Raw genomic sequence first — 23,957 nt, forward strand, 5'->3', positions numbered from 1 at the left:
GACTATGACGAGCTTACTTGGTTAACGCTTCGGAATTGTTAACGAGCGTCTTTACGGCGATGGCTAATTGATTTATTATCTCCTTCTCCGTCTTGCCCTCTCTGTTGTACGTGGGAGATTGGATTTGCTGAACGTAACACGGCAATATCGCCTCCAGTATTGTCTACAACAGGAGACAACGTGTCACACGCGCCGAACGAGAGCAAGCAACGTACATGTTACACGCGAGCTCGCTCACCAACATCTGTTGACCCCTGATGGAGTCTGGTGCGTAAGCTATCACCATCACGCAGAGTGATATGCAGTCGAGCACGTTGACCATCTCGTTCTCGTCGTGGTAGCAGAAGTCTATCGCTTTCAAAGGCTTCTCCTCCTTCACCAGCTCGCCTATGTTGAGTGGATCCGGCGACGGAGTTTCCAGGCTCAATAACAAGTTGAACAGGCAAGTGGATGGGACCTTGACAAATCGTATAGCACGTTATTAAGAAATGCACATTCGCATGTCGCTGCGACATGAGTGACTGGATGAACAATGATGATTTTTTCTCGATAAAACATCGACGAAAGAAAACGAACCTTATGAGCCTCGCCGTGTACGCTCAGCTCATCCGTATCCAATATGGTGGAGACGCTGCCGAACATCTGGAGAATAAACGGTTTGCGGTTCATGAGGTAAAACTGCTTGACGGCGTACTCGACGGTGGTCGTCACGAGTTTGTTTGTCTGATGAGTCGAATAGAGCTGCAGCAACGTCGGCATGATCAGCAGGTAGCCATTCGTCGAGAAGATGTTCTTGAAGTTATGCGCGGCGTTGATGTAAGTGGCTACGACGTAACGCAAGATACAGGAGTCCTCGCTGTGAAGGATCACCGCGCCGTTCAGGACGTTCAAAAAGAGGTGGATATCGCCGGAGTACGCGAAATTGCCGGCCATTGCCTCGAACATCCGCGCGATCAGTCTGACCCACATGAACTTGTGCATCACGTCCAGCCCGAGGAGCTCCTGAAATCCAAGGAAATAGTTCAGGCGAACATATACGTATTCCCAGACATTCCTACTTAAGAACGAAAAAAGAATTTGAAGGCTTTTGCGGTAAACGTCCGATAAGAATGAAAGGCTGGTAAGAGTTAAATGAAACTCTCTGGACAATTTTATCCTCCCGTTAAGATTTCAATTATGGCTCCCAACATCTGACGACGACTTTTACTAGCCTTTCATCTATTCCGAGTGAAAGAAGATTGCGGAAGCGGTTTCGGCCGCTTCATTTGTACTACGCGTTTTCGTTCGCGAGAATCATGATTTCAATTAAAATGACCGTACTCTTCCAATCTCGCCGCCTTTGTACAGCTCCAAGTTCGCTTCCAGCGCTTTCCGTGGGAACGACGGCAGTTTCATGAGCTCCTCGTGAAGAAACACGACCCTCTGCACCACCATGTCGACGTTCTTCAAGATCGCCCAGGTCAGCAGCACTTTCCCTATTTCCACGAACTTGTGCATCAATTCCTGCTGTTGCAACGAGTTGAACGCGTCCTCCGGCTTCATGTGGACGAGCTCGATTTGCGGAAATTGAGATCTTTTGAAGAAATAGTAGTCTCTGACGTACGACGACGGGTTGTGTATTTGATCTGCAAGTCAGCGAGAAACCCGACGCCAGTAGTGCCGACAGAATCGCGAAATATCGTGCAAGAATAAAAAGTCACTGAAAAAAATGTGAAACCAACGTGTCTTATAGTCAACGAGGAAGTATTCATGCTGCTTCGCTTCCTCGATGCCGAAAAAGTCCAAGGACTCTCTGAGTATCTGGCAGAACTGCGTGTCCTCTTGCACGGGAAACTGCGAGGGTATCTCCCCGGCGTCGGGATCTTGCGGGCCATGAACGATGATCTTCTTCGCCGACGGGACATTCGCCGTGAGCAGAATAGACGCGTCGCATTGCTCCTTCCGCAGGATCTGCTTCAGATCTTTGAACATGATGCCGTGTACGCTGTGCACCACCTAACAGACGACATTGGAGAGTCGTTGTCAATGACCTTGTAGCGTTCCAAAGATACAATTCATGCATCAAGTCGAGGGAAACGAGTGCGTTACCATCCACAGAATCGACAACGCGGTTCCGATTAGCTTTTGACCACCCTCGTGCGGAGAACGCACGTAGAACATCACGTAGCCGATGATGTAGTTGTACAACGCGAACGCAGCTTGCTGCGGCAGCTTCGGCACGAACCTGATGAGATGTCGTAGAATCTTAAACATTAACTCCTGTTGGTCTCTCGTCAGCCGTTCCAACACATATCGAAGAAACAGAGCGCTGTCCTCCACCAGGCAGCTCCAAATCACCTGATGAGAGAGAGAGAGAGAGAGATATAAAAGTCAATCAAAGTAATAAATGACAACATACATCAGATTGTGGTTTACAAATTTAATTAATTAACCTTGTTTATTCATTTTTTATTCTCTAATTTTATTTCAATTTAATCGATTAATTAATTCTACATTTTTTTCATTTCAGTTGCATTTTATTAATCAATTATTTCATTTCATCAGATAAATATACCTGGTATGCCACTTCATACACCGCGTTTCCATCGTCGGAGACTGCCGGGTCGTCCAGGAGATTAATAATTTGAACAATCGCCGAGCACAATGAAGAGGGGAACAACGAGAGAGCCGACTGACCGTGATGCGTCATGTTCCTCGGCACTGTCTCACCTGCGTCTTCATCTCCCACATTTCCTGTATAAAGAGGGAGAAGAGGTTGTCAAGCGCAAGCGACGAAACGGAAGACAAGATTCCGTACCTTCGTCATGATCGTCTCCTATCGGACTGGGCTCGTAAGCGGCTTGGACGGTGATCGGTATCGTCGTAATCAGAAAATTTTCCCTCTCCTCTCGTTTCTTGTCGTCCTGCGCCTGAAGAGCTTTCTTGATCAGTTCAGTCTGCTGCTTCTTGCGCGTCTTCGTCGCGGTCACCAAGGATCTCTAAAGCAAGAGACAAATGCTACGAGTATAATTAACAGTAATTGACGTTATAATTAACAGTAATTGATGTTATAACACTAATTAATTAATTAATAATATTTACATTACGTAATCAAGGTAGTATTATAATACAGGGTGTTATAAAAGTCCCGGGAGAGCAGAATAACTCGAAAAACATGAGTCCTAGAAAAAATGCGAAAAACTGGGTTTTTATGATTTTTCCCTGGCTATCTGACGGTGACCTTGGATTTGACATTGACAATGACCTTGAAGGTCATTTCAAGGTCAGATCAATTTTTTTAAATGGGACCCCATACTTTTGACCCCAGAAATGAAAAGAGCGGAAAATTTTACGTTCGAATATGACCTTTGCTAAATTTGACCTCTGAAGGTCACATAAAGGTCTAAGCTTGTTTTAGGCTGAAAACGCGAATATCTTCGAAAATGCACCTGCTAGGGAGCAATGTTACGCATAAGAATAAGAATATAGAGGTCAACGAGGGACATTCAGCCGTGACCTTGCCCTTATTCTCAATGTCATGAGTTAAGATTATTATTAAGGTTAAACCGGACTTTTTTAGGACTGAAAATCCATACTTTTGACCTAAAAGTGTCAAGATTGAAAAATTTTACGTTCGGATATGATGTTTTCAACCTTGACCTGTCAAACACACTGTCAAACGGTCAATGGGGAACATTTTGAACGTCTCTTGTAATCTCAGGCCGAGTTACAAGATGCTTTGCCTTCGGTGGCCGGGACTAACTGAACCTTGCCTTCAGCGGTCGGGTTTGAGACACCTTGCCTTCAGTGGTCGGGTTCCGAGGCTTTCAGTAGACTTCACGATCAGTAAAATAACGTAAAACAAGCATAATTTTGAGAACAAGGTCAAGGTTGAAAACGTCATATCCGAACGTAAAATTTTTCAATCTTGACACTTTTAGGTCAAAAGTATGGATTTTCAGTCCTAAAAAAGTCCGGTTTAACCTTAATAATAATCTTAACTCATGACCTTGAGAATAAGGGCAAGGTCACGGCTGAATGTCCCTCGTTGACCTCTACATTCTTATTCTTATGCGTAACATTGCTCCCTAGCAGGTGCATTTTCGAAGATATTCGCGTTTTCAGCCTAAAACAAGCTTAGACCTTTATGTGACCTTCAGAGGTCAAATTTAGCAAAGGTCATATCCGAACGTAAAATTTTCCGCTCTTTTCATTTCTGGGGTCAAAAGTATGGGGTCCCATTTAAAAAAATTGACCTGACCTTGAAATGACCTTCAAGGTCATTGTCAATGTCAAATCCAAGGTCACCGTCAGATAGCCAGGGAAAAATCATAAAATCCCGGTTTTTCGCATATTTTCTAGGACTCATATTTTTCGAGTTATTCTGCTCTTCCGGGACTTTTATAACACCCTGTATATTGGATAAAATCGTGTAGCTTCCGACGAAATCTCGACATGAACTCACGTGACGCTCCTGGTTGATGGTGACCTCTTCCACCTTGGTCTTCACCTGCGGCATCCAAGGCGGATCGACCACCGGCAAGGATTCTATTCCAATTTTCGGCGACGGCAGAGTGAATTCTATCCCCGGCGGAGGCACTTTGAACGTCACATGAGCTGCCTCCTCCATTCGCGGCCACACTTGGTAGCGCAGTTTCCACAGGACTTGAAACCGCAGGATGGCATTGATGCGCACGCTGGTGCTGGCGTGCTGAAGGCCCTTCTGCATCAGTTCGCTCGCCTGGTTCGGCGCTCGCACAGCCGACACGATGAAAAGCGCCGCCGCCGACGCGGCCACTTCCTGGTTGGACTCCAACAAAAGCTCCCACGCGACTGGCAACACCTCCACGAACAAGTCCTCCGTCATGACGACCGCCCCTTTGATCATGGTGGCCAGAGGTGCGTGAAAGGCATCTTTCACCTGGGTCTTTATGTACTTCAAAATTGGCGGTGGCTCCTTGTCCTCCTCGACGCCGGGCTTTGCGGTGCTTTTTCTCGAGGATTCCTTGCCTTTCTCAGAATCCTGCTCCGCGAGATCCTTCGATGAATCTCTTTGAGTTAATCGGCCAGACTGAGAGCCGTCCAGATTTTTCTCTATCCTGTAGATGCATGTATGAGTATTGAATTAGCATATTGGATATAAGTTGAAAAGTACAATTGTCTGGTAAATTCCAAATCAGAGGTTCTTAATTGCAACGAATTGGTTCTTACTTTCTAATACTGTCATGATTAATATGAAATTTATAATTTTCTGGCTATAATTTCATGATAACATCGATATCAATTGTACAATAGCAGTATATTAATATCTGACAAACTGAATTCCGCAAAAACGCTTAAGCTGGGAAAAAGTAGATTTTCAAAAGTTAAGCAGTGTCGTCAAAATTTTGTGCTTCGTAATGTGGCGACCAAATCCTAATTTCATTCCATCGAGATAAAATTGGAGACATTTGGATAATGAGAACACACAACAGAATTTCTATTTAAAATCTTACTTGTACTTGCGTCCCACGCTGTCCTTCCGCCGGACCGGCGACACCTGCGTGCTGGTCTGATCGGATACCTTACGGCTGCGCTTGTCTTTCTTACCATCCTCCTTCTTGTCAGTGTCTACGTCAAACAGTCCCGTACCGTTCAAGACACCAAACTCTTCCCCATAGATCTTCCTCACGGACTTGATCAGTCTGCTGCTGGCGCGCATCTGCCGCCGGTGGCAGAACGGATGGCAGAAATTCTGATGAGAGCAGTAAAAGTTGAAGGAGTTGGTCAGCTGCACCAGCACCTTCATCCACGGGAAATTCTTGTTGGTCTCGTCGGTCTCGTTGCTGTCACTCGGGCTCTCCGGCGGCTGGTCGTCGCTGAGAATACCGGGCGACTCCTCGCCGCTGACCTCGCCGCCGAGGCCGGGCTCGGACGTGTCGCTTCTGTCCGAGAGCGAGCTCACTTTCCTCTTCGACTGAATCGAGTCGGCGCGTTTCACCGCCGCGTCTGTGGACGAAAGCACGCCACATCAACCGGGCGCGTTATCGGGATGTTGGCGATTAATAATAATAATAATAATATCCTCATTGCGATCATCTGATGCTCGTAACGCTACTGAACGACCACGACCACGACCTACGAGGTGGATGTACGATAATTGAGTGTGATTCACAAAGCTGCTGCTTACACGCCTCGCATTCGATGTCCTTGCCCTCCTTGGTATTGCGACGAAGTTTAAGGCTTCTCTTTTTAAACGAGCCAGTTCCGACGGCAGTACTGCGACGAAGGAGAAACGGTCTGCCTTGGGGCGCCTGCATCCTCTTCGCCTTCTCTTTCTCGACGTTTTGTGTCTCCTCCCCTTGTATCGTAACCGTCGATTTACTGCTCCCCTCTGATTCGTAATCAGGTTCAAAAACGACAAAACTGATTTTACGATCCGCTGTGGAATTAATGTGTCCTTTTATCCACACGTACGACACAGTCGGCTCGAAAGCGGAAATGCGATTTCATACGGGAAGATCAACGGAATATAATATATAAATAATTCGGAAAGTCATTTGCACCGGCTGTCCGTTAATGCAATTACGAGCTTTGCGCATATGTAATGGTACGTGTGCTCTCTCGTACTAACCGGCTTCGCGGTCGCCGACTATAGACTGTAGACTCTGCGCGGACGTCTGCGAGTGACCCATAGACGACAGGGCCAAGCTCCAGCGTCGGTTCGCTTCTCGACTGTAGTGCAGCGACATTCTCTCCCATGGCGGCGGGCGTTCCTTCGTCAGCAATTTACTCGACTTGGGCAAAGTCTGATAAGTCTCCCTGAGGAACGCCGTTACTTCCAGCAGCAAAATACAAGCGACCAGGCGCAACGCGAAAGGGCACTGGGATCCGTAACTATTTATACTGGCTGCAAGTTGTCACTCCTTAGTCACTTCTCATTCGACCTCTCAGTCGAACCGGGATCCTGCGATAGCGAACCGGTCGAAAGGCTCGGTTGGATTCTCTGCTAAATTTCACGGCAATATCCAAACGCTTCGACATCTCATTACGAGAGGGCGACTTAATTTCTAAAACATTTCGGAGGATTATACCTCTCGTAGAATATTAAGCAAAGGTATATCCGTGAACGAAGTGAACCGTTAGCAAAGGTGCAAGATCGAACCGAGCTTTCTGACCGACCCGACCGGTAGAAGCGTTGTTACCGTCGTCGAGGAAATCTTCCTCCTCATCCTCCAGGACCAGGTCTCTCTGTTTGCTCTCGTCGGACACTATGCTCGTGACCTGCTCCATATTTTGCTTATCCTCGGTCAAGAACTCCTCGAGGCGCGCGCCGACAGCCTATTTCGATCGCAACTTCGTGTGTAGTACCCTCGAAGGGGTGTTCTCGGTTGGAAGCTACCGCGATTTGTGTATCGAGCAAAGTTACCTCGGCCCACTGGTAGAACAGCTTGCCCGCGGTGCGCTGCAGCACGTGGATGCGCCTGAGCGCGCTCGGGGCGTTCCGATTGTTTATGGGCATCGACGGCCGAAACATGGGGAAGTTGTGCTTCATCCACGCCGGCCAGTGGCCCTTGTTGCACTGGTGCACCAGGTGCGCGCACTCCAGTATGAGACAGGCGCGAGACACCACCGGCGCGTACGGCTGCAATCGCATGAACCGTTACTTGCCGTATATTCGATTATAAAGTAATCCGCGAAAACATCGGAGCGGTCAACATTACAAGGTCCAAGAGCGACGCCATCAGATGAGGATCGGGAACGGAGCCGGGCTGGCAGGTCTCCAGGAGGAAAGAAAAGCGCAACATCCCGTCGAACACCGCGCTGCGAGGTATCAGTCTCCTCTCCTTCAGCACGACGAATTCGGACTCTCTGCAGGCCTCGCCGAGCTCCATTGAGTCCCTCCGGCTGAAATCTAACGAAAAGTGACACGTACACGCGCGTTTATACAACGGGCATTGTTCAAGGTCGAGCAGACTAGTCTAGCGCGACAGGGAAAATTTGGGAAGAAGATTGCTACAACATTAGCGTGAAACGCGAAATCGCGAGATTGATTTATACACGTGTATCGAAAGTATGAGTCCGATCTTACAGCTTCCGGGCGCCTCCTCCAAGTTTTCTTTCTTCTTACTCTTTCCAAATCCGATCTTATTCAGCTGATCCTCCATCCGACGTTTCGCCTTCTGCAACGTCAGGCCAACTCTGAAAGACGTTCACGCTCGTCTCAGAGTGTGCGAATCCCCCACGCCGCTCGAGATAATGAGGTAATTATCTCACGACGAGATCATCTTCTCTCAATAAGAAGCGATTCCCTCGCGACAAAATAATCGTCTCATTAATTTTCCGCATAAATTCGTCGAGCATCGAGTGATGCTGAGCATCTTACCCGCGGCCCGCACGCGACGTGCTGCGATGAGGACCGTAATGGAAGCTCGGCTGCCTAACAAAGCTGCCGTCTGTGGGTGACTCGCTACTTTCATGGCTATCGGTAGAATCGGTGCGGCTGTACTCCTTCCGGAACCAATTAACTAAAACCGATCAGAACGGTACAGTGGGCGCCACAGTGCGCGGCCAATGATACGTGCGACTCGACTCGGCGCTACTGCTCACCGATACCGCCGATCTGAAATCGCGTCGACTTCCGCATCTTGCCTGGGCCCAGCGAGGTCTCGCCGATACCGAGGTTGCGCTCGCTCTGTCGCGGTGTCAACACGTGGTGCTTCTTGCGCAGATTGCCCAACGGGCTCTGACTGATCTTGACGTTCTCCTCGCTCAGCTCGGTCTCGAGGAGGCTCTGCAAATTCGACCCGGCCTGCCCAATGACATTTTTAATGCTGACACAAAATAACGCGAGACAACGAGTGCGAAATAAGTGACGGTCATGCTCGCTACCCCCCGTATAAGGTGGCCGGGTTCAGCAGAAAAAGCTGCTTGCTAAACGCTTACTGATTATTATCTATGATTGGAGTATTCTTTTAGATCTTTAACAAATCCAACGGAATGAACCAATCAGAAATGATAATCACTAAGCGAGTAAGCAGCTTTTTTCTGCTGAACGCGGCCCATGTCGCATTGAAAAGTATTGTTTCGCATTCACGAGATTTCGTCGTGAATTCTGCTTTGCGGAGATCTCGGATTGGATCGCGGGCCGATACTTTTCAATGTTACGGGGAATGGAACGTGAAAATCTCGTATGCCTCTGAATCCGAAAACAATTAGGAGAAGTGAATACTTTTCAATGCGAAAGTTCGCATTTGAAAATTATCGATTGCGATTGAGTGCAAGGCATATTTGAAATGAATGGAATCCTTTTTAATGCGAAGCATTCATCACTGCCATCTCGCATTTAGCGCGGTGAAATTTAATGGAGGAACTGATACTTTTCAATCCCTTTCTTCGGATCAGAAAGTAGAATTCAGACGTATTCAAAATGTTAATACTTTTTAATACGTTTCAATTCGACATTTTATACAGGGTATATTTACAGCGCAGGTGGTCGACGTGCTCCTCTTCTTGAAGAGGAACTTTCGCGTGCCTCTGTCGTCGACGGTGTAACACGTGTCGCCCCCGATGTCCGCGTGTTCCTCCAGATCGGACTGATGTATGTGCCTGAAATGGAGTGTTTTTGTCAGCTGCGGACAAAATTTGAATAAACCCGCTCGTGTTAATATTCGAGCCGCTTCAATTAATTTAATTTAATTCAATTTAATAAATTTAAATCTAATGTAATTTAATAATATCCCTTGGTTTCGAGCAAGCATGCACGAAATTAATATCAAATCAGAATCGACCTCCTTCTTAAGAGCGCGACCACCTCCGAATGAATCTTTCCTTCTTCGACTTTACATTTATTTTTCCCTCTCCTTGTAAAGACGCTCTTCAATTTCACGGAGATCGGAAGATTTCTGGCCGTGGATGAACGAATTCATTCGTAAATTTTCCGACAGCGTCAAGTGTATAAACTTTTACGGTTCACTCGACATTCATTCACGAACCTTATGACGCGCGTCGTCTGCACGTTGCTGTTGCAACGTTTATTCGGCCGATCCGCGGAGTCGAGGATACCGCTGAGGGTGACGCGCCGGAAAACTCCACCGTGCGCCTCCTTCACGTACGTCATCAGCTGCCGCACGTCGCAGTACAGGCCGATGTTCTCCTGCGCCTTCAGCTGCTTCACGGAATCGACGAGGCGGGTGACCAGCACCTTGAAGATGCAGGCCATGATCTGGCCCTCGATACCGCGCGCCCCATAACCGCCGGTGCTGTACGACGTCGCGACGCCGCTCGCCGTAGCGACGTTGCTGCCGCCGGGCCCACCCGTGCCTGAGGGGCCCACAGCCGCCCCGCTGGCCCCGGCGCCGATCATGCCGGCTCCGAAATTCGTCGCGTATCCGCTTTGGGACGCCACGTCCGGCGACTTGCTGCTGGACACTCGTTTCTGATCTGCGAGGAAATCGCGGATGGTCGACGCAGCATTAATACGGAGGAGAGGAATTTGCGCGTTGAGAAAAGGGACTGCTGCTAAATCGGAAGCGCTACCTCTTCGGAGCACGTCTTCATCCCCGAACTGGAGATGTGCGAGCTATTCGAGCTCGAGTCGAATCAAGTTGAGTCAGGTAATATTCGACTTATCATTGCGCTTATTTTTCTGAAAAGTTCTCGATCTGACACGTACATGGCATTAGAAACTGTCAAACTATAATTGTATTGGAAAGTGGCATCCCTGATATAAACCCATGTAAAATTTTATTCGATCTGTCAAATCATTCGAGTAGTAGCACCAGGTGAAAAAGCTTTGTGCAAGATGGGTGCCGCATTTGCTAACCTAATTGACCAAAAGCGCATTCGAATGCGTATTTCTCAAGCGTGTTTGGATCGTTTTGAGCGAAATAAAATGGATTTCAAGCGTCGTTTCATAACTGTTGATGAAACTTGGATCCACCTCTATACACCAGAGCGAAAAGAACCTTCCGGAATCACACTTTAATGATGGTATTGAATTATTGGAAAGACGTTGGAATAAATGTATTGAAGTTTCAGGAGATTATATTGAAAAATGAAACATATTTCACGGCAAAAAGAATTTTCTTTCATCGTTAGGCCGAGAACTTTTCAGACTGCCCTCGTACACTGAGAGAAAAGTATATGATATTTGGAACTATAATGATATAAAAGCTAAATTATAGTCCGAAATATCATACTTAAAGTAAGTATTACCATAATATCGGTAATAATTACGATATAGGCATAGTATAACCAACCATATAATATTTTTACTAAGGATTATAGTAAGTTAAACTAAAATTATTGTACGGATACAAATATAAAATGGTAGGTAAAGTAACTCTTTTACATAGTCAATATTACCAGAATATTTGCTAAACGATGACAGATGTAACTATATGAATATTAAATCTCACTACATTTGTGAATGAGAAATTACCATATATGTGATAAAAGTAACTATAACAATTGCTTAAGACAATCATTGACTATATATTTGTGTTTATTCTACTATATTTTGCAGGTTCCACGAACTATAAAAATATGGTTGACGCCAAAATGAACTATAAACTATATAGTGAGATTATAGTTAATTCAACTATATTTTTCTATCAGTGTACATTCCGAAGAAGTCACGATCAAAGGAATTCTTTCCAACGTTGCGAAAGTCGAAGAATTTTCAGGGAAATGGCTCGTTTATTTGCTATAGCTCTGAGACGTTTAGATTAGCCGTAAAATCTTGATCGCGCGCTGAATAATTAATCAAGAATATTACGCTCGCAGCAGAGTTAAACTCTAACCTTGCGTTCTATCTACTCACTGAGCGGCGACAACAGCGAGCTCGGGTCGACGCAGTATCCGACGTACGAATGGAAGAAGTCCAAGATTTCCACCAACGGCTGCTCCCGCATCATCTTTCGCAAAAATTTCGAGAAATGTCGGGAACTCGCGCGATGCAGTTTCGTCAAGATGGTTTGGCCCTGAGAGCGACAGATATCAGCCTGAGGCCCGCGTACGCCATCCAGACAACCGTACGGGCAACCTAGGTGCTTCACTACTCTAATCACGCAATGCATGAGGAGATTGTGAGCGTTTGCCTTGTCATCCGCGTCCCTGTAGTCTTGCTGATTCAATCTTGTCGGCGAATCTTGCTTCTTTCCTGTCTCCGACTTGTCGATACCACTGGCTGACCCTGCGCGAGAAACAAAATAGACTCTCGCCTCTGAAGCGCGCCGAGCGGACATCCTTTCGGTTTCATTTCCGTCTCTCTCGCGAGTAACGCCATAGTGAGAAGATTCGAAGAGCCGAAATAATAATTCCAAGATAGACAAGCTGAAGAACTATTATCCTAAAGTACCGCGGAACAATTCAAGTAACTTGCCCGCGTTACTGCCGGTGGCTTCCTCCTGGAGACAATGCTTCATCACCCCCATGTCCATCAGCAACTCCACCAGATTCAGGATAATCTCGCAAACTCGCGGCGTACAGCAGGCATTGTCCCGCAGAGCGACGGAATGAATAGCCTGGGCAAGATAAACAAAGAGCACGGATGACCGAAACGACGACGTGGAACCAGGAAAGTACGGTCGCGGTTTGTTTGTAGTTACCTTTAAGGCGACCTGCAGGTCAACGTCACCCTCCTTCGTGATGTAACACGCCGAGCCCGGAGCTTCCGGCACCTCGTCGCTCATGTAAGTGATATTAGAGTCGGTCTGTGATCTGGTGAGGCTGGGCTTCCTCTCGGAGCACAGACGGCTTCCTTGGATGCTGATGGCGTCCAACTGACTCTCCACGGAACCCTGAGGACACAATGTGCACTTAAAGAGAGACTCGAAGGGAGCAAGCAAGGCGAGGGGTATCGCGCGTCCTGCCGCTTACCTGCCGCTTCATGTAGTCGGGCGATGGAGTTGGCGTGTGTTCCGTGACGGTGATGATAGGATTCGGCACGGTGTAGGACTGGCTGTAAAACGGACTCTGCTTCCTCTCGACGCGGGTGTCGCCGATGTATCTAGAAAACGATGCAGATCAGGAGTACAGCTCGACTGCTCTTCTTCCCGAATATCCTCATGCCACTTGCCAATGTGAGCCCTAGTCAAGCACTACGTTCTCGTCTCTATGATCTCGATCTACGATCGTGCGCCTGTCATTCCGTCGACACATGCTCGATGATTCTTAACGACTCTTCGTACCAACGTTGCCCAATATCGCGGCGATCGCGAGTTTCTCGACGGGTCGCAGCAAACGAAAGAAACATCTCGAAGAAATTTTGGGACTGAAGCTCGCGGAAACCTTCGGTTATGGGAAAGTCAGTCCAGTTGTCGAAATTTGCATAATAATTTCAATAATAATTCCAACTGTGTTTTACATACGAAAAGCGTGTCCTTGAATGTTTTACCGCGAATCTACTTATTTCTTCTTTTCATATTATTGTAGGTTTGCGGATGCGTATCAAAAATTGGAGGACATCATTTTGTTCGCTCGAATAAATTGGAAGTGAAACGGACGTTTTTATACACCGGAAGACGCGAAGGATAAATCAATCATTATGACGGCGATTTTATCGCGCTGCCGTCATGGACGATCGGCGAGACCACGACTCTACCAAAGGGCAACGTCATTCGACCTCTTGTTTATCGCATCGTAAAACATGCATAAATATATAAAATACGGCGACGGTTCTACAATGTACGAGATTTTTCTCCTCATTTATAGTATATTAAGCAAAAGGTTACGAAAGCAACACAAGGGGATACGTATTCATCTTAATCGTGGATCGTAAAATTCTATAGTGCGTGGTTCAATATATATATATATATATATATATATATATATATATATATAATATAATTGAATAAATAGTAGAATATGTATGATACACAGATTTAAGTATCGTAAAACAACGTAAACTGAAGATAAAAGTGTGTCGGGCGAAAAATCGTCGATCCGGTGAATCTTGATCGGCAAATCGTTAAGTGGCATTGTTTGGGGGACAACGATTAGTCGTAATTTCAAATTTGCTCGTCGATTGAGACTGACGGGGTACATCAACGCAAACGCTAAGAAATCACACTTAACATCTGTATGTATAATATCGTCGTTAAAGAAGTGTATCGATCGTAGGATAATTTTATGTACAACAATGAAAGAATTGAAAAAATGATACAAAATCGACAAAACAAGTTCAAGTTATACGTTGTTTAATCTCTTGATTGGTGAAAACACAACACGGCGTTTTAATATTTTTTTCTGATTGTTCAATATTTCTAAAATTGAATGCTCAAAAGTTTTTGGAGTCGTTCTATTCGTAATAGCGAGCTTCAAAATACGAAACTCGAGATGGCGGACCTAGAGTTGAAAAAAAAATTGTAAAAGTTTTTACGAAAACTTTGAAACAATCACCAGCTATTATTCGGAGTCATATTGAGTCCACGATTTTGAATTTGATAAATTTTGACTTCGTGTTCGTAAAAAACCGCAAAAAGGCCTAGACACAAAATTTTAACAATATTGCTCAACTTTTGAAGATTCATTTTTCGTCAGCTTGAACACTTTTGCGAAATTCAACGAAATTCAGCCTGCCAATCAAGGGATCAATAGGTAGCAAAAACGGAAGTGACTGTTACACGGGAGAGGGGGAGGGGAAAAAATCTAAAAGAGACCGACCGTAGTGTCAACGAAACACGAAGCGGGTTAGCGATGTGTTTCATGTGCCTTCGATTTTTGCCGACGTGCCGATGCGACTGGATTTCGGTGTATCTTAAGGGGGGAAATGTGCGCCCTACCGGAAGCAGGAAGCTCGTAAAAGAAGCGTGTGAACCGAACTGCAGTACGGAACTTCCTCCGAGTGACGTTGATGACTTACCCTCCCGCGGTCAGCTCGTTAATCAAGCAGCTGAGCACGAGTTCGGGGTGAAAGGGCGAACGAGAGAGAGAAAAGAGACACACACAGAGAAAGACCATTACGCATAAGTATTACGATAGGCTTAACGATATTTAAGCGCTTGGATTAATTGTCGGAAACGCGCGTTGAGCCACATTCTCGCGCCATATATTAGGTCACTCTCAATAATTAACGTGAATTCACCCGATCGGAATGCGATACGTCGTCGCGTTAGTAAAGACTGTTGCTGTTTCGATAATAAGAAGAAGACACAGGACTGCATTTGTGTGCATCGCATCTTGAGAAATTTGTGTCAGAGATCGGAATACGTCGCGGAATGTAGAATCGAGCTTATCCGCCTAATTTATGGCCGAAAACATCGTTCAAGATTATCAGTGTTGGGTGAGGTATAACAACCGCCACAGTTTGCCGAAAAGACAAGTAGAAAAAGAAAACATTCTTCTTTTCTAACTCTATGTCTAATGGACACTGATCCACACTGCGACTTTGAGCACTTTGCGCGACAAGTTTTTCATCTGTCACAATTCGCTAGCGAAACACTTGGCGATTGAAAATCAAAACGCGACTGTTGTGCTGCGCAACACCGAGTCATTAAAATGTAGATATAAAGATATAAAGATACACATAAGATAATTGGTCTATCTGCACTACCCAACATTGATTCTCGTCTATCCCGGTAAGAGGAATTTTTGCTCTAATCAAATGCTCGTCTCTTATTGCATACAGCCTAAGCACAACTACGTCCCTCGCCGCTATAGTTATTCTCATTTGAAAAAAAATACATATATAAATATATAGTTACAACTTCTTAGACTATATATATACATATATATATGTATATATATATATATATATATAGTTTATACGCTCGCGCGTAAATACGTGTAATAGTCCCGCGAGACTACGCGGCAGTTTGGTACTCTGATGCGGCGAAGTATTAGGTGTGTGAATTAATTCGGTCCATCTGGCGGTCAATTGCTGCACTATGTAATTTTCTAACCTCTAATGTCTGCAAAAGGTTTTATTTTTTAGTATTTTTTAGTTTTGATATCTGGCAATAATATTCAGTTGATGAACGTTTGGGTTTGTAACAATAACATCATGTTTATCTGATCCGAAAATGTCGAAATTCGAGCCAAAAAAGCATAATTTCCGGGAAGTTCTCATTTTATGCTTTCATTTAAAGAAAACAGCCGCTGAAGCTCATCGAATGCTCATAGAAACTTATGGTGAAAGTGCTCCCACCGACAAATCATGCAGAGAATGGTTTCGACGTTTCAAAAGTGATGATTTCAGTGCCGATGACAAACCTCGTCCGGGTCAGCCGAAGAAGTTCGAGGACGAGGAATTGCAGGCGCTAATCGATGAAGATCCGTGTCAATCGTAAGATGAGCTCGCGCAATTGTTGAATGTTGATCGATCAACAATTTTGGTGCGTTTGACAGCCGTGGGAAAGATTTACAAAGAAGGAAGTTGGGTGTTATACAAAAGAACTGAAAGAAAGAGACATCGAGAGGCGAAAAGCTATGTCTGAAATCTTGCTTGCCAGGCAAAAAAGAAAAGGTTTTTTGCATCATATTGTGACTGGAGACGAAAAGTGGATATACGAGGGTAATCCCAGAAATACCTGACCTGACATATAGATAGCGGTTGTTGTTTGAAAAGAATGACTATGGTAGAAAGTACCAACCTTATAAAGCTTAAGTTTGAAGTTTGACGACGCTACGTTGTGTAGTATTTGTTTGGCAGCCATCAATAGTGAACGCTCTCAGTGAATTTGTAAACATGGAAAAAATTGGTCATCGTTATGTGATACAATACTTTCATTTGAAAGGCCTCAGTCCAACCAATATCGAAGCGGAGCTAGATTCTATTCTGGGGGAGTCTTTCGTTTACAACAATAAAATATTGGGTGGCAGAGTTTAAACGAGGCCGTACGAGCTGCCAAGACGAACATCGCAGTGGTCGACCAAATGAGGTGACCACGCCAGAAATGATGAAGAAAATCCACAAAATGGTATTGCATGACCGTCGACTGAAAACGAGTTAGCAGACATGGTAGACGTTTCAAAAAGTGCTATACATCGCATATTGACTGAAAATTTGGACATGAGAAAGTTGTGCGCAAGATGGATACCGCGATTGGAACAAAAACAGCGCAGTGAGGATGTTTCAATTGAGTGTTTGGCGAAGTTGCGCAGCAATAAAGCCGAGTTTTTGCGTCAATTCATAACCATGGATGAAACATGGGTCCATCACTTCATACCTGAGACGAAGGAACAGTCAAAACAATGGAGCAAGGTGGCTTGATGGCTATTTTGAGGAGCTCGACGATTCCCACTATAAACAGGGTATCGAAGCTACTGAACATCGTTGGGAAAAGTGTATTGAGCTATGAGGAGACTATGTAGAGAAATAAAGATATTTTTCCCAAATTTTTTGTGTTTTCTTTGTTAAGTCAGGTACTTCTGGGACTACCCTCGTATTTCGATAATCTCAAACGAAGGAAATCCATTAGCGACCCAGGAAAACCATCCACATCGATACCAAAGCGGAATATTCACGACAAGAAAGTAATACTCTGTATATGGTGGGACCAGAAGGGTGTAGTGTATCATGAACTATTAAAACAGAGCCAAACCACCACTGCCGAACTTTACCAACAACAATTGATCCGTTCAAACAACGCATTGAAGAATAAGCGGCCGGAATGTGCAAAGAGACGCGACAAAGTGATTTTCCAGCACGATAACGCTCGGCCACATGTTGGAAAGATTGTGAAGGTCACCTTGAAAGCACTTGGTTGAGACGTTTTACCTCACCCGCCGTATTCACCAGACGTTGCTCCATCCGATTATCACTTGTTCGGATCGATGGCACACGGGCTTTCGGAGCAGCACTTCAACAATTATGAAGGAATAGAGAAATGGCTCAATGAATGGATCGCTTCGCAGGACGAGTCGTTTTTCCGTCACGGAATGCAACAACTGCCAGACAGATGGGAAAAAATAATAGCAAGCGATGGCAAATACTTTGATTAGTATACTTTTTCGTGCTTTCTTATACTAAAGTCTTTTTTTGGAAGAAAAAAACGGACCGAATTAATTCACACACCTAATAAGTTACACGAAAGTCGAATTACCGGTCGATTACCGTGAGAAAACGCGCGAATCTACGTGCGAACGAGCGAGATCGCAAGTCTGAGAGAGAAAGACTGTACGAAGTAGAAGTTGCTACGGCTCTCTTTCGCGCAGAGTCAACAGCGCCTACCTTAAGCTTGGCATACTTTTCCCTTTGATCAGATTTGTAGGGTGCTTCATGTGGTCGACGTCCTTCGCTTCGAAGATCTTTGAGCAGGTCGAGGCCTGTCGCGTCAGATGGTCGTCTCCGGTATCGAGGCTTCTGTGACATTCCTGGAAATGGAGCGAGTGTGATACATTGCAAGACAATCACATTCGATAAAATCGCTAAAAGATCGAAACTGTAAGCGGCTCGTTGTTTAAGTGAAGTTTAAGTGAACAATAAGTCAGGCTAATGCAAATTATCAGACACGTGGATTGAAATCTCATCTAGCATCCGTCGAGACTCACGTTAACGTAATTTGCAATTTACTTAGATATACCGAGTTTTTACGGAAGAATTTAGGTCACATTGCTGATTCATTGCAAAATAACGCTGCTCTATCACCTACATTCGCGAAAGTAGCTCGATTGTTTACCTGCTCGAACAGCATCTTAGGCTCGTCCTGGCCAATCTTCTCGAGTGCCTTCTCCGACTTGGAGAGCAGCTTCGTCTCGACGAAAGCCTTGAGATCGGCCATCTTCATGCGTTTTTTCGTCTTCTCGCTGGCGCGTCTGGTATGGCTCGTCTCACAGTCTTGGCCTTTGGGCGTAACGTACGGCGACTCTGGAAACGTGTCCAGATCTACACAGAGGGAGAAAGGGAATGCGTGACGAGGCAATAAAAATCGGACATGAACGCGTACCCGTCAGCAGAGAGACGTCGCGTACTTCGGGCACCTCGATGAAGTCTTTCAGCACGTCTTTCTTCTTACTTTCGGGACTCTGGTAAAAGGAGACCTCGATCTTCGGTATGGGCAAGGAGTTGCTGCGACGACGCGGCATTTGCTGCACCGAGCTCTCCTCGTTGATCCTCCGCAGCCTGCGGTGCATTTCAACGACACGACTAATTTGTGCAAATACGCAAAGTACAGTATTTGATTTTCTCAGAAGACCGGCTCGAAATGTCACGAAGCTGTTTTGAGATCTGTTAGATATGTGCGAAGAAGGCAGCTTCAGCGATATATTTGCGTGAGCTGCGATTGCGCAGCTTCCTGAGCTTACGAGATACGGTGTTACCCTCGATCGTGTAAAGTCACTGACCGGTGGTACAGGAACTGAAGAGCCCAGAAGACACCTTCTTCCTGCCATTGAGGCACAAACAGGCATCTCATAGCGGCCACATCCAAGAAGGTTGCGCCCCGGACGTCCAGGTCGACGGCCGTAGAGCCGGCGGTGTGCTCCGCCGCGGTTGCGTCACCGACTGCACTTTGACGTTGGGTCGAGAAACTCCCACGTTTCCTCGCAGCCTCCTGCGAATCCCTCTCCACCTTGGAAGTTTTCTCCTCTTTCTCCTTGTCCGCGCCTCTAATAAAGAATCCCCCTTTTATATTTCCCCTTTTATACTTGGATCAATCGCGCGCACGTAGAATTCACTTTCGTTCTAATTAACCGAGCTTCATTCTTAAAATCCTCCTTCAGCTCGATAACCGGCAAAAACTGCCGTGTTTGATTCGAGGAATAGGTGAGATAACGAATGAATGGAATGACGTAACCAACCCGAGTTTCACAGGCTTGCCGTAGTACTGCTTGCATGTGTCGAAGCTGGAGATCGCCGTGACCTGCTCTATCGTGAGAGACCTCGAGGAGCTGGTCGTCCTGCCCATCGCTACGTGGAAGATGCTAGCCTCGCCCTGAGACAGCCACAAAAATATCATTTACTCCGCGATCAGTCGCGAGATACTATCTCGAGTGACTCACTGCGAATATAATGGAAACTTCTTTTACCCCGTCAATCATCTTCTCCGACTCGCTGAGGGAGGGCAGCCTGAATATCACCTGGTAAAATGCGCAGAATGCAGCGTACAGTGAGATTAGCGATCGATATTCGTCGTGATCGTCAACTTACTACGTGCTCGTCCTCTGCGCCGGAGCTCTCCTCCGGTATCGTTTCGGGGAAGACCGTGTCCTTGGGTGATGACAACCACGTACTCTGTTGCTGCCGACGTTTACGGAAGAAGATTAGCCCCGATAAAGTGTGTTCCGTAAAACTCGCAAGGGTTCGATGGTTGTATTTAATTAAACTTACATCATCGTCGATTATTTTGGAGGACGGCGGGGCACTCTGGTCCGAAAACGCGCTAACCGATTGGCTGGGTGGACTTTCGATATCTGAATAGCGTTCGATGAAAAAGATCACGAATTAGGAAAGACAGGAGACGTGTATTTCGACGAAGATCCTTCGATTTACCGAACGACCCTTCTCGAGCAGCTCTAGGAGAGTTCTGCCGGAGAAGTCAGATGAGGTCGGAAGGCAAACGTCGAGTTTCGGGAAATTTCGATGTTACAGGCAATTATAAAGGAGATTGCGAGAGTTGCTGAGAATTAAGAAAAAGCTCAAGTCCAACTGCACTCACTGCCTCCGACGAAGACGTCGTCCGACAGCATGTGATGCTTAGCTGACTTTAAGGACCGGCTCCAATAAAGGCGCGGCTTGGCGCGACAATGCGTGGTGAAGCAAGACGCATCCGGATGTCGGCACTCGTACATGGCGGACCATATCTTCAGGCCGTTCTCCAGCCGCAGGTTCGTCCTGAAATCGATGTCCTTCAGGTGATTGCACAACGGCGCAAACAGGTAGACGAAGAGCTGCAGCAGCGGAAAGCACCGTTATCCTCGACGTTTCTGCTTCAGCGGGTCGCACGAAGAAGCGGAATTTCGAGAGCTTACGGTCAAGGTAGGTATCGAGAACAAGTAGTGAAAGGGGTTCGCCGGGTCGACTTCGTTCTCGGCGCATTCCTCGGCCGCGTCCAAGAGTATCCAGTGAAGAATGTAGAGCAGAGTCGTTTCCATCGCACCGAGGCTCTGAAAGTCCTTTCTGAAAGATCGACGACGATGACATTCGCGCGAAGACCCGAGGAAGCGACCGCGGGATTTCGTGCGGCTCACCTATTGTGCAGGATGCTGGCCGTGGCGTGAAGGACGTAAGGGAGAGCGGCTTGAATCAAGCGCCAGCGTGGCACGTTGCTCAATATCTCGCTCAGCGACGGTGTGAGGTCGTTGTGGAGGTTCTGCACTAACACCTTCTCCAGGCACTGTGGACGCGAAAAAGAAATCCTTCAGAAGAAGTCACTCACCTGGTATTACCGACAACATCGATCGTAACTTTTTGTCCCCGTCAGTCAAAATAATTGCAAACGGAATGGGACACGTCGATATCTTGCAACGTGAAAAAATTAATATAACGTGTTCACGCATGTCATTTCTTTGTAAAATAGCTTTATAAAATTTAGTTTCTAGAGTTTCAGAGAAAGCGTGTAGTTTATTCATAAAATGCGTATGTGTACTGACCGTGCATGCTTCCTTCATCTCCTGTAAGGGCGCGTTCCAGGGGTAAACAAATGCTATTAGTCCTCCGAAAGCGATTTATTACATTACGAAGCAGAAATAGAATACAATCAACAAGATGAACAATAAATCTCTATATAGATCTCTATATAGATCTCTATATAATAATCTCTATATAGATCTCTAAATAGCTACACGGGCAAGCTAAGTGATGTACACACGTACTAAGACGTAATGAACTCGATGAACGATAAATTCCGCGGTCAATAGTAGTAGGGAAAATTGTGAAATATTGATGGTGGATGCACGTGGTGAAATTTGCATTGTAATTTCATGAATAGAAAAGTGCTGCGAGAGATATCAATTCGGTTGAGACGTTTCGTTCAAGACGAGCAAGACGAGAACAAACACAAGTATAACGTGAGGTGTTGCGCAAATCACACGATCGATCACACGAACGCGATCCAAGAAACATCTCGAGTTTATTGATCCACTAGTTTACGCTGTACACATTGAATTTTTCGCCGTCGACCGAGCGAGGTGCGAGTAACGCACAGCGACGACACAAACGTTGCTGAACGTAAAGCGCCAACGGTGACTGTAGGTGTCGTTGAAAAGCGTGCGCGATCGTTGCCTGGAGCATGAGCATCGTCCTTTCTACCGGTGCCGGTGCCGGTGCCGGTGCCGGTGCGCTACATTCCCGCCTGTATAAATAATTGTTTTATCATGCATCTCATCCCGACGACGAGCACGAGGATGATAAAGCCGCAATATACGAGAACACGAAGGTGTACGAAAGCAGGCGGTTGCGTGCAGGCTCACAGGCGGTTGTTAAACGGGCGAGCCAACTTACATGATGGCCTGGCGCGTGTTGACAGAACTGTAGGTGACACGTAGAGGCGGCCGCGTGAAGAGGTCATTTCGTTAATGCAGGTGAAGCAGGTGTCGGACAACAGGGATCGACAAGAAACAGGAAACACTCCGTTATTCGTACCGCGTTAAATCAGGGTATTCGTTTTTGCCTCAAACCAAACCCGGGGACCGATTATCGCTGCACTTGAAAGAAAAGAAGAAGAAGACAGAAAGAAGGAACAGAAGGAAAACGATACGCGATTGGAGAGACTTTAGGGTCATTAACGGTCTTAATTAGACATCGTTAGCTACGACACATCGAACTGCCACGAAGTGGAACGGGTTGGACATTGGTAGACATATTGAAGCAGGCTCTGAACGAGAAGCACAACAACGACTCGACAGAGACGAGGACGAAAGCGGAAACCGGAAGGAAGAAACCTTCCTCCGTGGTGGGGCAGCAACATGTATCCGCGATTCTGCACATCCGCCCGATCGAATCGCTCAACCTGGGATAAATAACATGAGAAACACGTGGCTCTACTGATGATGTCGGGATTAAGCGACCGCGTGTATCCTCGGTCCGACGACTGGCGGAGCCAGGATCTCTGCGCGTTATAATCGCGATTGAAATATCTCCGACGCACAGGCGACTTTCCTCCCCCTTAAAATCTAAGAGACACTTGGAACAATCATTGCGTCAGTCGTTTACCGTGCAAGATGCTTCGTGAAGTTTTCCTAGCTTGGCTCGAATGAACGGCCTGAAAAACAGGGACGATGCGGTTATCAGACTAGATTGCAATCTCGATACGTTGATTCATTATCCTTTTCCTCAAAGATAGTGAGAAACGCCCCACGCGTCGTCAGCTGACCTTAATTGCCGCCAAAGGAACATCTGAACCGGGATAGGCAAGGGGTGCTCCTGCAGCCCTCCGTCCAAGGACCGTCGTTTATCCATGATCGGAGATCCGGAAGTCGCTGGAACATTTCAAGAGGTCGCGTGTATCAGAAGGTCGAGCGTCTCGGTGAGTCCAACGCGAGGCTGATCGGTCCGATCGGTAGTCCGACGCGGTCGGACGCGCCACGTGTCTCACCTAGCGAAACGGATCCTGCCGCCTTCAGCTACTGCGCGCCCGTGTCGTCGCGCACAAACACCGTCGAGTCAACGGCACTCCATCAGCCATCGAATCGATTCTCCGATCCCACGCAACGCCGAGGCCGCGTACGCTCGCGGAGATCGCCGGTCGGGGGCTCAATCTGCGCGTAACACCACGAGCGCTCTTCTCCTCGCGACCGCGTCGCACGACGGCCCAGGTGTTGGACGCAGCCGCCGGGAAACGCCGACGCCGGGCATGACGTCTTGCGGAGCAGCGCCGCTCGGCGATGAGAGTATCACGTGCTCCACTCGGCCTAGTAACACACTTCCGTCATCGGCCGCAGGTACCCTGCGCGACGCGAAGGTGTTGTATGCAGCCTGGCTCGCGGCCGAGATCGCGTGTTACTGAAGCGACAGGACGCAGGCGGAACGCGTTCTACGCGCCCTCGTCCACGGGGAGGCTGCTGAGTGCGCGTGCGACTCTCGGGAAATCCAATGCGCCGGTCGTATCATCGATCAG

General features: G+C 46.7%; 1 protein-coding gene across 1 annotated transcript in view; it reads right to left on the reverse strand.

The window, feature by feature from the left end:
- unc80 (unc80, NALCN channel complex subunit) overlaps positions 1 to 23,873 on the reverse strand; it is a 34,144-nt gene extending 10,271 nt beyond the window's left edge. Inside the window, exons 1-41 of the mRNA XM_025307734.1 lie at positions 23,436 to 23,873; positions 23,214 to 23,319; positions 23,054 to 23,102; positions 22,343 to 22,369; positions 21,493 to 21,513; positions 21,091 to 21,236; positions 20,872 to 21,019; positions 20,559 to 20,790; positions 20,231 to 20,313; positions 20,051 to 20,140; positions 19,903 to 19,980; positions 19,702 to 19,835; positions 19,246 to 19,509; positions 18,849 to 19,024; positions 18,582 to 18,787; positions 18,134 to 18,276; positions 14,825 to 14,854; positions 12,841 to 12,970; positions 12,570 to 12,761; positions 12,344 to 12,485; positions 11,783 to 12,154; positions 9,954 to 10,401; positions 9,444 to 9,567; positions 8,569 to 8,770; positions 8,345 to 8,486; positions 8,051 to 8,160; positions 7,683 to 7,873; positions 7,388 to 7,603; positions 7,164 to 7,299; positions 6,593 to 6,868; positions 6,149 to 6,400; positions 5,475 to 5,967; positions 4,445 to 5,078; positions 2,798 to 2,978; positions 2,555 to 2,733; positions 2,089 to 2,337; positions 1,722 to 1,995; positions 1,321 to 1,625; positions 577 to 1,002; positions 239 to 457; positions 18 to 163 (exon numbers count right to left, since the gene is read on the reverse strand). Coding sequence (XP_025163519.1) covers positions 18 to 163; positions 239 to 457; positions 577 to 1,002; positions 1,321 to 1,625; positions 1,722 to 1,995; positions 2,089 to 2,337; positions 2,555 to 2,733; positions 2,798 to 2,978; positions 4,445 to 5,078; positions 5,475 to 5,967; positions 6,149 to 6,400; positions 6,593 to 6,868; positions 7,164 to 7,299; positions 7,388 to 7,603; positions 7,683 to 7,873; positions 8,051 to 8,160; positions 8,345 to 8,486; positions 8,569 to 8,770; positions 9,444 to 9,567; positions 9,954 to 10,401; positions 11,783 to 12,154; positions 12,344 to 12,485; positions 12,570 to 12,761; positions 12,841 to 12,970; positions 14,825 to 14,854; positions 18,134 to 18,276; positions 18,582 to 18,787; positions 18,849 to 19,024; positions 19,246 to 19,509; positions 19,702 to 19,835; positions 19,903 to 19,980; positions 20,051 to 20,140; positions 20,231 to 20,313; positions 20,559 to 20,790; positions 20,872 to 21,019; positions 21,091 to 21,236; positions 21,493 to 21,513; positions 22,343 to 22,369; positions 23,054 to 23,102; positions 23,214 to 23,299 — 7,952 coding nt within the window. The 5' untranslated portion in view covers positions 23,300 to 23,319; positions 23,436 to 23,873. The remainder of the gene's footprint in view (positions 1 to 17; positions 164 to 238; positions 458 to 576; positions 1,003 to 1,320; positions 1,626 to 1,721; positions 1,996 to 2,088; positions 2,338 to 2,554; positions 2,734 to 2,797; positions 2,979 to 4,444; positions 5,079 to 5,474; positions 5,968 to 6,148; positions 6,401 to 6,592; positions 6,869 to 7,163; positions 7,300 to 7,387; positions 7,604 to 7,682; positions 7,874 to 8,050; positions 8,161 to 8,344; positions 8,487 to 8,568; positions 8,771 to 9,443; positions 9,568 to 9,953; positions 10,402 to 11,782; positions 12,155 to 12,343; positions 12,486 to 12,569; positions 12,762 to 12,840; positions 12,971 to 14,824; positions 14,855 to 18,133; positions 18,277 to 18,581; positions 18,788 to 18,848; positions 19,025 to 19,245; positions 19,510 to 19,701; positions 19,836 to 19,902; positions 19,981 to 20,050; positions 20,141 to 20,230; positions 20,314 to 20,558; positions 20,791 to 20,871; positions 21,020 to 21,090; positions 21,237 to 21,492; positions 21,514 to 22,342; positions 22,370 to 23,053; positions 23,103 to 23,213; positions 23,320 to 23,435) is intronic.
- Positions 23,874 to 23,957: the final 84 nt, after the last annotated feature.

Source organism: Harpegnathos saltator, unplaced genomic scaffold (genome assembly GCF_003227715.2).
Source record: "Harpegnathos saltator strain DR-91 unplaced genomic scaffold, Hsal_v8.6 scaffold93, whole genome shotgun sequence".
In the NCBI taxonomy this organism is placed as follows: Eukaryota; Metazoa; Arthropoda; class Insecta; order Hymenoptera; family Formicidae; genus Harpegnathos; species Harpegnathos saltator.